General features: G+C 36.9%; 9 protein-coding genes across 9 annotated transcripts; 6 read left to right on the top strand and 3 right to left on the bottom strand.

Moving 5' to 3' along the window:
• Nucleotides 1–82: 82 nt before the first annotated feature.
• On the top strand, nt 83–1603 carry C9374_005856 (uncharacterized protein; the record flags this gene model as incomplete). The annotated part of the gene is made up of 1 exon (XM_044695652.1): nt 83–1603. The coding sequence occupies one exon, from the start codon at nt 83–85 to the stop codon at nt 1601–1603; it is 1521 nt and encodes a 506-aa protein (XP_044547743.1).
• A 285-nt stretch (nt 1604–1888) lies between these two features.
• Nucleotides 1889–2614, bottom strand: C9374_005855 (uncharacterized protein; the record flags this gene model as incomplete). The annotated part of the gene is made up of 1 exon (XM_044695651.1): nt 1889–2614. The coding sequence occupies one exon, from the start codon at nt 2612–2614 to the stop codon at nt 1889–1891; it is 726 nt and encodes a 241-aa protein (XP_044547742.1).
• A 517-nt stretch (nt 2615–3131) lies between these two features.
• Nucleotides 3132–4274, top strand: C9374_005854 (uncharacterized protein; the record flags this gene model as incomplete). Its single annotated transcript, XM_044695650.1, has 4 exons — nt 3132–3229; nt 3381–3522; nt 3859–3968; nt 4064–4274. The coding sequence occupies 4 exons, from the start codon at nt 3132–3134 to the stop codon at nt 4272–4274; spliced, it is 561 nt and encodes a 186-aa protein (XP_044547741.1).
• A 189-nt stretch (nt 4275–4463) lies between these two features.
• Nucleotides 4464–4916, top strand: C9374_005853 (uncharacterized protein; the record flags this gene model as incomplete). Its single annotated transcript, XM_044695649.1, has 1 exon — nt 4464–4916. The coding sequence occupies one exon, from the start codon at nt 4464–4466 to the stop codon at nt 4914–4916; it is 453 nt and encodes a 150-aa protein (XP_044547740.1).
• Nucleotides 4917–5260: 344 nt separating this feature from the next.
• Nucleotides 5261–5779, bottom strand: C9374_005852 (uncharacterized protein; the record flags this gene model as incomplete). The annotated part of the gene is made up of 1 exon (XM_044695648.1): nt 5261–5779. The coding sequence occupies one exon, from the start codon at nt 5777–5779 to the stop codon at nt 5261–5263; it is 519 nt and encodes a 172-aa protein (XP_044547739.1).
• Nucleotides 5780–6005: 226 nt separating this feature from the next.
• On the top strand, nt 6006–7440 carry C9374_005851 (uncharacterized protein; the record flags this gene model as incomplete). The annotated part of the gene is made up of 2 exons (XM_044695647.1): nt 6006–6132; nt 6407–7440. 2 exons carry the CDS (start codon nt 6006–6008, stop codon nt 7438–7440), a joined length of 1161 nt encoding a protein of 386 aa, XP_044547738.1.
• A 563-nt stretch (nt 7441–8003) lies between these two features.
• Nucleotides 8004–10362, top strand: C9374_005850 (uncharacterized protein; the record flags this gene model as incomplete). The annotated part of the gene is made up of 2 exons (XM_044695646.1): nt 8004–8908; nt 9012–10362. 2 exons carry the CDS (start codon nt 8004–8006, stop codon nt 10360–10362), a joined length of 2256 nt encoding a protein of 751 aa, XP_044547737.1.
• A 77-nt stretch (nt 10363–10439) lies between these two features.
• On the top strand, nt 10440–11393 carry C9374_005849 (uncharacterized protein; the record flags this gene model as incomplete). The annotated part of the gene is made up of 1 exon (XM_044695644.1): nt 10440–11393. The coding sequence occupies one exon, from the start codon at nt 10440–10442 to the stop codon at nt 11391–11393; it is 954 nt and encodes a 317-aa protein (XP_044547736.1).
• Nucleotides 11394–11977: 584 nt separating this feature from the next.
• C9374_005848 (uncharacterized protein) lies at nt 11978–13980 on the bottom strand (the record flags this gene model as incomplete). Its single annotated transcript, XM_044695643.1, has 3 exons — nt 11978–13483; nt 13549–13589; nt 13665–13980. 3 exons carry the CDS (start codon nt 13978–13980, stop codon nt 11978–11980), a joined length of 1863 nt encoding a protein of 620 aa, XP_044547735.1.
• Between the last annotated feature and the right edge of the window lie 107 nt (nt 13981–14087).

The raw sequence follows: 14087 nt of genomic DNA, 5'->3' as shown, positions 1-14087 counted from the left end.
TACCCACCATCTATTGTAAAGAATTCATGGTAATATACAGTTCAAGTTCATGTTCGACCAAGGCGTGGATTGATAAAAAAAAATGTCCAAATATGACGCAAAGCACACGTTGCATCGATGTAAATGCAAGATACGTACGGGAAGTGTTCGGATCATTCTCCAAGATTATTATCATAGAAATTCTCATGATGATCAGCCTTTGAATGTGGAAATAATGTTGAACAAGAAATTCTCATTGCAACAATTGGGAAAGAAGAAATGGCTTTTGAATCGAGAATTAAAATACAAACAATTCTTTCCAGTCGAATTTATGAACGATCCTGAATTTGTGTTGAATCATATTAAAAAGTATGAATGTGGATTGGAATTTGCATCTACACAATTAAAACGAGATCGAGATTTTGTTTTGAAAGCAGCTCAATACAATGGGTTCAGGTTACAGTATGCATATTATCGCTGTGATGATAAAGAAGTGATATTGACAGCCATAAAAACAGATGTTTTTGCATTTAAAACTGCTCCAAAAAAGCTTCAAGGAGACAAGGAGTTTGTGTTGGAAGTGGTGAGGCAGAATGGAATGGCTCTTTTGTGGGCTTCTAAATTTCATCATGACAGGGAGGTTGTGTTGACTGCCGTCCAACAAAATGGAACTGCATTGCAATTTGTTAAATATGCCAGCTTAAGAAATTCGAATTGGTACCGAACAGTTGCATTGGAAGCAATCAAACAAGATAAGAAGGCACTTCAATATGTTTCCCACAAGTTACTTAAAAATCATGATTTCATGTTACAAGCTCTCAAATTAATATTTCCAGAAGAGTTTGAAACCTCATGCTCTTTTGATTATTCATCGAAAGAAATCATGATGAAGATCATTCAAGAATTTGGATTGTTACTTGAATTTGTGTCAAGTGAACTCAAAAGTGATCGAGAAATTGTTTTGAGTGCAGTCAGAAATCATGGTCGTTCGTTGAAATATGCATCAGATGATTTGAGAAATGACAAAGAAATTGCATTAATTGCTGTTCAACAAGATGGTTGGGCATTAGAATATGTTTCTTCAGATTTGAAAGGAGACAAACAAGTTGTGTTGGCTGCGGTGAATCAAAGTGGATATGCTCTTCAATATGCATCAGAAGAGTTGAGGAATGATCGAGAAATAGTCTTGACTTCAGTTACTCACGATGGATATTCTTTGTGTTATGCTTCAAATGGGATGAAGCAAGACAGACAAGTTGTGTTGACAGCTGTAAAACAAAGGTGTGAAGCCATTGAATTCGCTGATGATGAATTGAAAAAAGACGAAGAAATTGTGTTGGAAGCCGTCAGACGAGATCGCAATTGTTTTCATTATATTTCAAGGAAATTATTTTGTGACAAATCATTCTTGTTGAAAGCAGCAAAGTTTGGAGGTAAAACACTTCTACGATACACACCCAAAGAAATTACAGATGATCATGAATTTATGGTGAAACTTCGAGAAGAAATCAAAAGATCTGGATTTATTTCAGAGTACAGTGACGAATTGTATCAAGAAATAATGGAAACCTTTTATCATGGAGTGTATTTAGGTTCTAGTTTGGAAAATAGGAGGAATCATTAAGGTTCAATGAGTCATTTTAGATGTGAAATTTCACAAATTACTATCTATGGATGGTTCTTGTAATTTGGAGTATGTGAATAAATGATAATTTGTTCTAACAACACGCTCTCAAATGCATTAACAACAAAACCATGTTGAGGTAGTCTATTTTACAGTCTGATCTGACGCACGCACGGATAAAAATGAAGATTGCAAAGACAAAAAATTAATCGAGTTCGCTTTTAATGACTTGACTCCTATAGGGTCCAATGTCATTCAGACTGAGAGTATGAAGGTCACCAGAGTTCAATCTTTAAGGCAACGAACCGCACTCTTTGTTTGTAACTCTCTTTCAGCGATTTGCAACTTTGTCTCAGCGGTTTTCAACTGAGTATTTGTATTTTGTAACTCTGTCTTAACGGTCTGCAATTCGGACTTGACATTCTGTAGTGTATTGTTCACCGTTACATTGTTTACTATCTCTAACATTACCTTATCTAAACCTCTTAAAAGCTTGTTTGTTGCAGACTGTTTCATCACACGAACTTTATGTAGAGGTTCAGTGATGTCGGATTTGTTACGAAAGCCAGTTAGTTCACGTATTCTTTTCTTCAACCCGTAAGCTTGAGTTAAAACATAATTTTCTTTTTCATACACATCTTCATCATCTTTTTCATTAACATCCTCTACCAACTCCACGTCAGCCAGATTTTCGTAGTCGGTTATTTTTTCTACCAACAATGACGACCCGATGATGGAAGAGCAAGCAGAAATAAGTTGCTCAAGTTCAGCAACCCTTTTAAATTCGTTAATAATCTCACCCACAGAGTAAGAGTTAGAGTTATTGCCAACAGGAGCTACTTTTCTAATGAAATCAACAATTTCCTTCCTTGTCTTTGGCATTTCTGTGTTCTCGGCACTCAAAGTTGTTGCAATGTCTTTTAGTTCCCTTATCGTTAATGACGAAAGGCTTTCAGAATCGACTAGGGAAAGAAAAGCAATTGTTGGGCGCGTTGGGGTACTTGAAGACATTTTTTAAGTGTTTTAAGGCTCATCGTTAACCATTAGCGCCAAATTTACAATCACTACGGACTCATGTGTTTTCGAAATTAAGAGTGAATCACAGTGGTTTAACCCGAGCCAAAATACTCCAACGAGTTTGTTGGCGAGTTGGCGAGGGTCTAACACAAAAAGGGAGTTGCATTGTACCACACTTTGACTTTGTGTGCACTAAAAGCCATCAACTACAAACAACCCTTGTTGCAGTGACAGTACCGACAGTGGAATACCATTTTGGAAGCATAATAGGTTCACATCATAAACAATTGTGTGAAATTACAGATCGTATCGTGTTCAATGAATTGGGAGGCAATCAGATAGACAAGATTAAGTATTTGAATGTGATTACTTTCTTTGCTTTTGTTAAACAACAAACTGTCAGCGGGGCGTTGAACTTGTGACAATTCACTTGTCAAATCGAGAAAAAAAGCAAACTATTAATAAAAAAAAATAGAACCAGGTCTTTTCTCACACTTGCAACACACAACAAATGGGCAACGGCATTACGAAGGATGAAATGAAGCTCTATCAAGAGCAAACCAAAAATCGTCTCACCAAAAAGGACATTCAAAGATATTTCAAATTCTGGTACGTGTGAATGAATCTTTTCATTCCAAATCAATTTCAAACCTTGTTCAACAATGACTGTCGCAATCAACATTTGTGAAATGATCATTTCCATTCATCAATATATTTTCAATTCGTGTGTGAACAACAATAACAACAACAACAATAATAGGCATGAATTATTCCCTGATGGAAACATGACGAGAGAAGGTTTCTCCAAATTTGCTCAAATTGCTCTTCCAAGTGCTCCACCAGATGCCGATGTTGAATACTTGTTCCGTGCGATGGATGCGAACAAGGATGGTACCATTACTGTAAGTCATCATGATTCTAAAGTTATTTTCAATTATTCTGAATTTAATATTTCCAACTGAAAATTCATGATGGAACAATCTCGTGAATGTCAATTTGGTTGATCATCGTGATGAATGTTTGGATATGGATCTTTGGTTTCAATGATGATGATGATTGTGGATTTAAAAATGTCAATGAATGATTGATTTGAAAAAAACGTTTGAAATTGAACTCGTGATTGACATTGGGATGTATTTGATGTTCACAATGATGATAATGACGTTGGTGTTCTGTTCATTATGGAATGACATGGCACGTGATTCAAACACACTCCTAAAAATATGCTCTTTGTCTAGTTCAAAGAATTTCTCTTCTTCCAATCCATAACCGCTCCAACCACTCAACCACTTCAATTCCATGAATTGATTGATTTGGCATTTGACATGTACGATGAAGACAATGATGGGTATGTAGTATGATCTCAAGTTTTTTCATGTGAATTCACATATCCAACCTCATTTTCATTTGTCATCACTTTATTTCTTTCAATCACATTTTCAGTTTTGTCACTGCTGAAGAAATGAGAGATAGTTTGAGAAACATGTTCAAAGCTAAGGGCATGAATGTCAATTCGCCTGATATTGAAAGAACTATCAATACTCGAATTGAGAATTTATTAAAAATTGCAGATAGTAATGGAGATGGAAAATTAACTCGAGAAGAAATTGTTCAAGCTTGTCAAAAGGATCCATCCTTGTTGGTTCTCTTCTAAAACAATTGATGATGATGAATTGAATGCATTCCACTCAAATGTATACAATTTAAAAGAAGAGGAATTTACAAGAATTTGTTGATCTACTTACTTGCCATCCAAAATCACACTGCATTAAATAAAACTATTGTATTAATAATTCAATGATGAAATACCATTGCCAATACGAACAATAATTTTAAAAAAAAAATGTCCTTGCCAAGACCAGGCCTTTCGTTCTTACAAAAGCGCAAACTTGAAGAACAATTCGGTACACAAGTACCTGAATTTTCTGAATATCATCAAAAGAAAAGAGGATTGGAATCATTTTCATTGAAAGCTGCTGCTTTAGTGGGCGTTGCTTCCGGTATTTTCTCCTATCAAAGATCATACCAACCACTGACCGGAATTTTTGTTGGAGCCATTGCTTTCTTGACTTCACGTCGTGCTGTTGAATACTTTGGAGCTCCACATTTCGGAGTTAATTCGACCAATAATGCAGAATATGATAGAGCTTTTAATCTGTGGGTCTATTATGAACACAACCCACATCGTAAAGATGCTGATTTGCCAATCCATCAATTTGAATCTAGATACCAGAAACGTCTCAATGAATATAGAGAAAAGCATAAGAATGATTATTCTCAGTTTTTGAAACAATAATTCGAGAATTTATTTGTGGATTGGAAGGTGAATGGGATGGTGTCATCATCAAGTTATTTATTATTTTATCACCATCATCTATCATATGACTTAGGATCAGAGCTCTATTCATTCACCATCAAGCCAGATTACAATAGTAGTTCTCTTCATCACCTTTATTGTCCGTAACAACAGCAACGTCAACTCCCCACATCAGTATTCATCCAATTTCAAATTCTACATCACCAATGTGATTTCATAATTAAATAATAAAACCAATGGGAATTATTATTATTACTGTACTATGGATGAAATTCTCTCTTGTTCAGCAGCGCGAGAACCGTCCAATGGCAATTGCGATTTGATTAATTCATCATTTCATCATCCACTACATCAGCAAAGGCCTTTGTATTGGCTTTTTGCATTGGTTTTAGTTGTTGGAGTCTTTGTGTGAATAATTCATCACCTTGTTCGACAATCAACTGCTCCAAATTATGAATTCGTGCTGAAATAACATTGCCATCCTGACCAAGTGCGTTGGCCAACTCGGTTTGGTGATTGCCCATGAGACTTTCATTCGGAACAGCAATAATCTTCTTTCCCATTCTTAATGATTCAAATAAACTACCAGAGCCAGCATGACTAATGATCAAATCTGCTTGTTGTACATCATCATGAATAGAATCCTTCTTGCCAAAGAATTCAACCTTCATTCCAGCTGGAATGGAAGTATGGTTGATTTCTGGTTCCTCACCAGTTCCGATTTGCATTACGAGATGAGAGTATCCATGGTCATGCAAAGCTTGGATGACCGACTCTTGACTCATGACCTTGATCAATTCATCAAATCGTGTAGTTCCGACGGTAACAAAAACTCGGGGCATGTTTGTTGGAATTTTTCGATGTGTCCTATTTACTTTGAAATATTCTATTCAATGTCTTTACTTTCAAATTGTTTTTAAAATGTTTTTGAACAACAACAGGAGTGCCATTCACAATTCCTGGAATCTAACAAGATCCAAAGTATGAACAATTTTTGTAAAGAGCTGCCGTTCTTTTGTACCTCGACAACTGGCTAGGTTATTTTTACTTTTCCATCCACAAACAAAAATGAGCAGTCTCTCATCCATTGCATCCATCACCGATACTGAGAAGCGTGTTGCCGAGTATCAAAAGTACATCAAGGAAAAGGTCAGCAAGGGTGATAAACAAGGCTTGATTGACTTGGTAAAGCATAGTAAGTAATGGGAGGTGATGATTTGCTGTGTGTAGATCTAAATTTTACGGGGAATTATTTGTTGATCTTCCGTATTTTGATGATGACATTTATCGTGATGATACGATCTAAAATGTAAATCTATGGTTCTCTTACCTTGACAATGATGATCCGTTCATAACATTTAATCATGTACAACTTTTACAATCCTTCACCCTCGTGTGTGGGAACATAACAACCAAACAACAACTATCACTATCAATATTGATCTTCCATTATTGATTCTTGTCAATAGTTTCTGACAGCAATATTCCAACCATTGTCAGTAGACAAGCAATGGATGCCTATGCCAATGAAATTTCTACAATTGAAGATCCAAAGTTAAGAATGAAGATTGCTGAAGAGACTATTGAACTCATTAGACCATTGGCAAACTCTACATTCTTTGATGCTAACATTACCATCAGAAAACAACTTTCAAGAGATATCAGAGAGGTCAATCAAGATTTTGTGAAAGCAGCACAACAACTTACACCCATTGATTTTGACGCTGTTTTACAAAATGACACAAATGCTGGTGTAGCTTTGAGTTTGGAAGTTGCTCAACTTTATTTGGGAGCTGGTGAAAGTGCCTACGCTGAAACTTTTATCAACAAGGTTGCTCATTATGTCGATGAAGTTAGTGATCGCAACTTGCAAGTCATGCACAGTTTTTGCTTTGCAACACTTTCCGATTTGAAGAGAGACTTTTTGACCGCAGCTCGTCGTTACTATAAAACAAGTAGCTTGGTCATTGAAGATGAGCAATTGGCTGTATTGAACAATGCTGCTGTTTGTGCAATTTTGGCAAAGGCCGGACCAGATCGTTCTCGTGTTTTAGCAACACTTTTCAGAGATGAACGTTGTGCTCATTTGGAATTATTTTCTGCTTTGGAAAAGATGTTTTTGGGTAGAATTCTTCGCCCTCACGAAGTTAAAGCTATTGAAAAGCACTTGAAAGAGCACCATAAGGCTACTGATGCTCAAGGAAAGACCACCCTCGAAAGCTCCATTATTGAACATAATTTATTAGCTGCAAGCAAAATCTATAACAACATCACATTCGATGAATTGGGAACATTGCTCAGAATTTCTGCTGCTGAAGCTGAAAAGATTGCTTCCAAGATGATTTCTGAAGAACGTATGCCTGGATCAATTGATCAAATTGATAACATTATCTACTTTGAAAGCGGATCAGAGAACTTGCAAGTTTGGGATTCCACCATTAGATCAACACTTCAATCTATTTCCAATGTGACAGACTCTATTTTGAAAGGCATCAATGCATAAGTGTAATAAATTAACTCTTTCATCAAAACAAACGTGTTTCCAATATTGACTGCTTTCTCTTTTGTGTGTAATGTGAATAAGTCCTTTGAGTTACCAAAAGACAAACCCACATACAAAACTCACCGCGTGTCGACACCACAAAAAAAGCAATTTACAAAGTGTTTCCTTAATTCAAATTTGGGTAAAAAACGAAATTTTGTAATCTGCATTTCAGCCCCAATAAGCTGCTTTCGCAACCACAGCACAACTTGTTTTCTCCTATTCTCCTTTTCGTCATTCGTTCTTGTTGTTTGATGGCCATTTCAAAAGAAATCATCGCTAAAAAAATCGTTAGAGACAACCCTGAGTGTGTTGGTGGTCTTCTTCTTTTTATTGTTGTATCAAGCCTTCATTGTTTGGTGTCCTTCTATTTCTGCTGCAACAACACCCTGTCAGACTGATTTGTACACTTGTACTTTCAAATAGCCGTTACTACTCTCTTTGAAGGTTCAAATTATCTACTGCCTCCAATTATTATTACCTCTTTGAATTCATCTTTCCGATCTTGTACCAATACCATCATCATGATGCAAAAGAATACCGTTTCTGCCAATAGACGTTTGAATGTACACTTGAATCACCTGATTCCGAACTCTGCTACCTCCTCATTGGAGGATCATCATCAAGAATTGCCAGTCTTGATTGAGCACCAAAATTGCAGTGGAACAGCCCCATCCAGTCAAAGTGCATCGACTCATTATTCCTATGCCACTTATACGTATCCCAATGAAGAGAATGATCGTTATAGCAGCATTTCATACAATTATACTCACACCTTTGATGTCAAGAAGATGATTACATTCTTGAATGGAGGACGAGACAAGAGAACCATTCACAAATTCCTTGACACTCCACTCTTGCTCAAAAAGACGACTAACATGCCAAAGGAAGAAGCAAGAGAGGTCACCTTGCAACAAGTTGCTTACTTGTGTAAATCAGGACTCTTCCGTATCTCTGATATTAAGAAAGATCCTGAGGGTCTTTTATCTAGACTCGAGGGTACTAATCTTATTGAGACTTCTGCCAATGTCAAGATGGGAGTTCAATTGGTCTTATTCACAGGAAGTATTCTCAACTTGGGTACTAAGAAACATCATGATAAATATTTGAAGAGAGCTGAGAATTTGGAATTACCTGGTATGTTCGCCATGACAGAGATTGAGCATGGATCCAACGTTCGCCAACTTCAAACTACTGCCACCTTTGATGAAAATACCAATGAATTCATCCTTAACACTCCAAATAAGGGTGCTCTCAAGTATTGGCTAGGTAATGCAGCATGTCATGGTGTCATGGCCACTGTGTTTGCAAGATTGATCCTTAAGGGTAAGGACTATGGTGTTCACGCATTCTTATGCCCAATTAGAGATCAAGAGACTGGAAAATTAATGCCAGGTGTCATTGCTGGTGACTGTGGTGACAAGATTGGGTATGTTCAAATTGTTTTGATCTTATAACTATTGTTGTTGACCTTATTAATTTTTGTACATGAATGTTAATCACACATGTGGTCCTCATTATTTTGTGAACAGACTCCATGGTATCGATAACGGTTTCCTCGAGTTCACCAACGTTCGTGTTCCATATGACAATTTGTTGGATCGATTTGGTGGCATTGACCTCACAACCAAGACATACAAGTCAGATTATGAAAATCCAGACAGAAGATTTGCAGCAGTGTTGGGTGAATTGATCACTGGTAGAGTTACACTTATTGCTGGATCTCTCGGTGCTCGAAGAGCTGCATGTATGGTTGCTACTCGTTATGCCAATCAAAGATGTCAATTCGGTCCTGGAAAGGATTTACCAGAACAACCAATTCTTGATTACAAGTCTCACAAGATTAAGCTCATGCCAATCATTGCATCATGCTATGCCTATGAATTCATTAAGAGAAAGGTCATGAAGAAGTACTGTAGATTGCATGTCGAAAAGGTCTCTGATGAAGAGTTGCACGAAGTTCACGCTCTCGCTGCTGGTGTTAAAGCAGTCATGTCTTGGGACACTCAAGAAAATTTACAAACACTCAGAGAAATGTGTGGTGGACATGCATACTCTGCTTACAATCGATTGGGATCTGTGAGAGATGACCATGATGTATTCCAAACCTTTGAAGGTGATAACACTGTCCTTATCCAGCAATTGGGAGGCTACTTGTTGAAACAATTCGGCAAACAATTCAAGGGTGACGTTATTGCTGACAGCATTAGCTACTTGAGAAAGGAAGTAGGTGGTCTTCTCTCCAAACGTAATCCAGTCATTACAAGATTTGCCTCAAAGAAGCATTTGAGAAATTCAGACTTCCATCTCCAAGCCTTTGAATACAGAACTGCCAAACTTCTTGGTGAATGTGCTGTTGAAATTAACAGCAAGAAGAAGAAACAAGGTCTCTTCCATGCCTTTAACGAATCTCTTCCAAAGTTAATTCGTCTCGGTAGAGCATATGTTGAACAAGTTGCTCTTCAAGATTTCATCAATGAAATTGAGCAAGTCACTGATCCAGAATTGAAGCATATTCTCAAGTTGTGTGCAGATTTGTTTGCTTTACACACCATGGTCAAGAATATTGGAGACTTTTTGGATCTCATCAAGAGAAACAAATTCTCAGCCATTCAAAACATGGTTGAATGGTTGTGTGAGGAATTGAGAGTACATGCTGTCTCCTTGGTTGATTCCTTTGGAATTCCAGACTTCCTCCTTGACGCTCCTATTGCCAAGAGAGATTGTGGTAACTATGTTGCTCACACTGTCGAATATGCTCTCACAAGAAATAAGGGTAATGCTGACCTTATTGGAAAATTGACTACTGATAAGAAGGTCAACAAGAAACAAGTGGTAAAGAATGAAAAAGAAACCACTGATGTATTGGAAATGGATTTGTAATTTTTGTAAATATTAAATACTTTAAATGGACAGGTCGATCGAGTGTTCTGAGAACTTGAGAACATGATTGGAAAAAAATGTCACACCACATTTCTCATGATTCCATGCTCATTGTCTTTCATTATTGCAATATGAAAGATATTATTTCGCTCGTTCGGGCATGGAGAATTAGTTATCAAACTTTTGAATTGTATTCAAACACGATATTTGAAAAGATGTTTTTAATATTTGAAAAATTTGTTCAAAAAAACCATGTGGAACGTCATGACCAGCCAATCGACGACAGCATCACACAATCATCCACAACTGAATCCTTCACACCTCAGCTTAAAGAACATGTAAAGGAATCTACCTCCTATAAAGATCGATTTATTGAATTATACACAATTGCAACGAATGAAATGAAGAATGAAATCAATGGCTCCGTCGTGCATCGAGGAATTCTCTCACACACACTCGAATTCAGTACATGCATAAAGCTCGATTTTCATGTACAGCATGGAGCTAACGCTTTCAGAACCATGAAGAAATGTTACTTTGATCATTATCAATTCTCAAAAGAAGATCGTGTCCTTGAAATGGGTCCTATTTTACAACAAATGGGATGGAGAATGATTTCGGATGACTTTGATTTGCTGTTATTGAAATTTTACCTGGTACGAATAATTGCACCTCCATACCCAAATGATGTTCCTGGAATTGTATTGAAATCACGTGCGAGCATGGAACCTTCTCGATTTGCTCAATATTGGTATGGAGTTCAATCCGAGTTTACAGAGCTACAAGCGTCCTTCTGTGAGAAGCAGAATTGTCAAAACGAGCGTACCATAGGGGTAAGCTTTTGGATGCTTCATTATGGCTATTTGGCACAAGAATTGTTACCCAATACCTACCACGAGTTGCAGTATACCAAAATGGAGATGACAGTCCTGCATTCCAATGCAACCATTTCTGAAATCAGAGCTCTTCGACATTTGAAATGTCCAGCAAACGAAAATTTTAAACGCCATAGCGGTTGTTTGGTCATGTAGTTTTGTATTCCATTGCATCGACAGTCTCTTTTGAATTCACGATCAACATGTTGTACAAAAAATCAAACACTTGTAAATTTACTCTTCGAATTGCCACTTTCATTTATTGAGGCATACATGTCGAAAAATAGATAAATACATCCCGTCGACGCGCGAATTCAGAAAAGATTGTCTCTTGTACAAAAAAAATTAAAGAAACCTACTGCAATGAAGTTGCTCCTGCTTGCAGTAGAACCATAGTGCTGCCCTTTGTTTCATTCCAAGTGAAGATCATTCATATTGAATACACATCAAGAAACAAAGGGCAGCATTTTCTAGACGACATGGTAAAGGAAGAAGTTCTGCAGGTGACAAGCTTCCCTGTTTCCTGTCCGTATATTTAATGTATATACTGAGGGAACAGAAACTGCAATTCATTTCAAAAACCATATGTATGCCAGCCTGCCACAGTAAAGTGCTGTGAAATTCATGACGAGACGGCTCTGTTCTTGCACATTTTGAAATAAATTCTTGTTGTTGTTCTCATTATTAGGATTGAATTAATTTTCATGTGATCATCATCATCATTGTTGGTGGTTCAAATTCTACTTGATCTTTTTGCTCTTTCCATTCTCTTTCTCTGATTTCGTGGTTTGTACAAAATCAAACTCTCTTGGACTTTTCGGCAGAAATTTCTGTGGAAGCAACTTGGTGAATGAAATGTCTTCAGTGGCGGTAAATTGTGAGTCATTGAATTCGTTTTGCTCATTCCCATCATTAAATACTGCTCCCCATTCTCGATTAATGGTAGATATAAATTTGTCATAGAGACCTTGTTTTTTCATAAATTCACGTGTGAACTTTGAGACGCCTCCACAAATAGCGACCACAGTTGTGATTTTAGAGTCCCAAGTAAGAACTGGACAAATTTTCTTTCCATTCGCTGTAATGGACTCAGTGCTGCCGTAGAGGCCTTGCATTTTGCTTCCTTTTAACATCATCCAATACCATGCAAGACCGACATTTCTGTGAGCAAGAATTGTGGGAAATGATGCATATGGAGTGACAATATTTTCAAAGAGAACTTTCTGACAGGAAATTGATGGTATTCCACATTCGCTCGCATATTTAGGATAATATCTACCATGAGTTGTTGGTTTCGTCACACTCGCAAATAAACCAGGAATGTTATTTTCAATAGAATGAATTAATCTTGCTTTCTCTCCGTTCATGAAAACTCGCCGATTGATATCACTATCTAGGTAAGGTAATACTAGGTATTTCCATTTTTCATGTGAACTATACCAGTAACCCTCTTCCACTGGTATGTCTCCAAATAACTTGGATTTGTAAATAGTTCGTTTCAATTTTGATTGTTTGAATTTCCAAATTTTTTCTCCCTCCTCTTCGTCGTATCCCATTTCTTTCCAACGACACATGAGTGCCATAAACGTCGTCATCATTTCTCCTTCGTAAGGGTCATTGATGAATGATTTACCATTTCCTTTGTAATTAGAGGCATTTAAAGGATCACCATAAATATCCTTAATGTATGCAATAGCTCTAACTTTTCCATCTCCATGATAAAACATCGTCACTGTGGTCTTTTTGATTTTTTTAATTTTCTCTAGAATTCTTGTGGCCAATGCTTGTCGTCTCAAAATGTTCTGCTGATTTGCAACATTCTCGCTCAAGAAATTGCTTGTGTTCATCAATACATGTTCCAGAGCAAGAAGAGACCAAATAAATTGGCCATTGTCTAGTGAGGGAATTCTACTTGCCCAATCGGGTTGTGGATCAGCTCCATCGTCTTTAACTTTAAACCATGGTAACAGGGAGCCAAAGCCTGGATACTTCTTATCAAACGTTTCATAGCTATCGAATTTTCGTTCTAAAAGGTCCAGTAAGTAGGTTTCAGTATTGGGTGTCAAGTGTAATTTCATTGGCAGCAAAGATTCTGTACTCGCCCTTTTTCCATTCTCATTAACAAGTTTTTCAATAATGATTTGTGAATGTTCAAAGAATAATCTAGCCGTAGGATTTCCGTCTAAAGCCAAAGCAATCATATTTAAATGAAGAGCCTCTTTTGCTGGAGAAGAAAATTCATGTAACTTTGATTTTGTGACATTAATTCCATACTCTCATGTAACCTAAAAAATGACAAAATATCACTTACTGGATCGTGAATATCGGATGTACTATGGTCAATTTGATGACCTATTCCATGACACAACATTTGAATTTGTTAAATAGAAAATAAGAATTTCCAAGTACATGATTTTCAAATCCTACCATCATAAGTCAATCCTGTTGCACAATTCAAACCAACACCATTGGCATTGGCAAACCTTCCCTCCCAAAAGGCAACACTATTTATGAAATTTTCAATTTTTGTATCGTCATCTTTGACGAAATCATCCAACGAAAAGTATTTGGCAAAATTCGGAACTGGAAAATATGAAATGAAATTTTGAAATTCATCATTCCTCTCTTCTTTTGAATGCAGGCTATTATTCATACATGAGGAATCATTACTCTGCCATGACATCTCTCCAGTATCATGATTGTCTACTTTTCGTCGTTGCAAATCATCACAGTCTTGAAGCATATTTTTTGTTTGAATTTATTCTGTTATCATCGAATCTCCACCATAGCATACTCGAACAAGAAGCAATTTCCATAAGAGAGAGTTGGATCATCATCAACCATTTGCTT

This window comes from Naegleria lovaniensis (genome assembly GCF_003324165.1).
Source record: "Naegleria lovaniensis strain ATCC 30569 chromosome Unknown tig025, whole genome shotgun sequence".
Taxonomy (NCBI): Eukaryota; Heterolobosea; class Eutetramitea; order Acrasida; family Naegleriidae; genus Naegleria; species Naegleria lovaniensis.
This window is presented reverse-complemented; position numbering and strand designations above follow the sequence as displayed.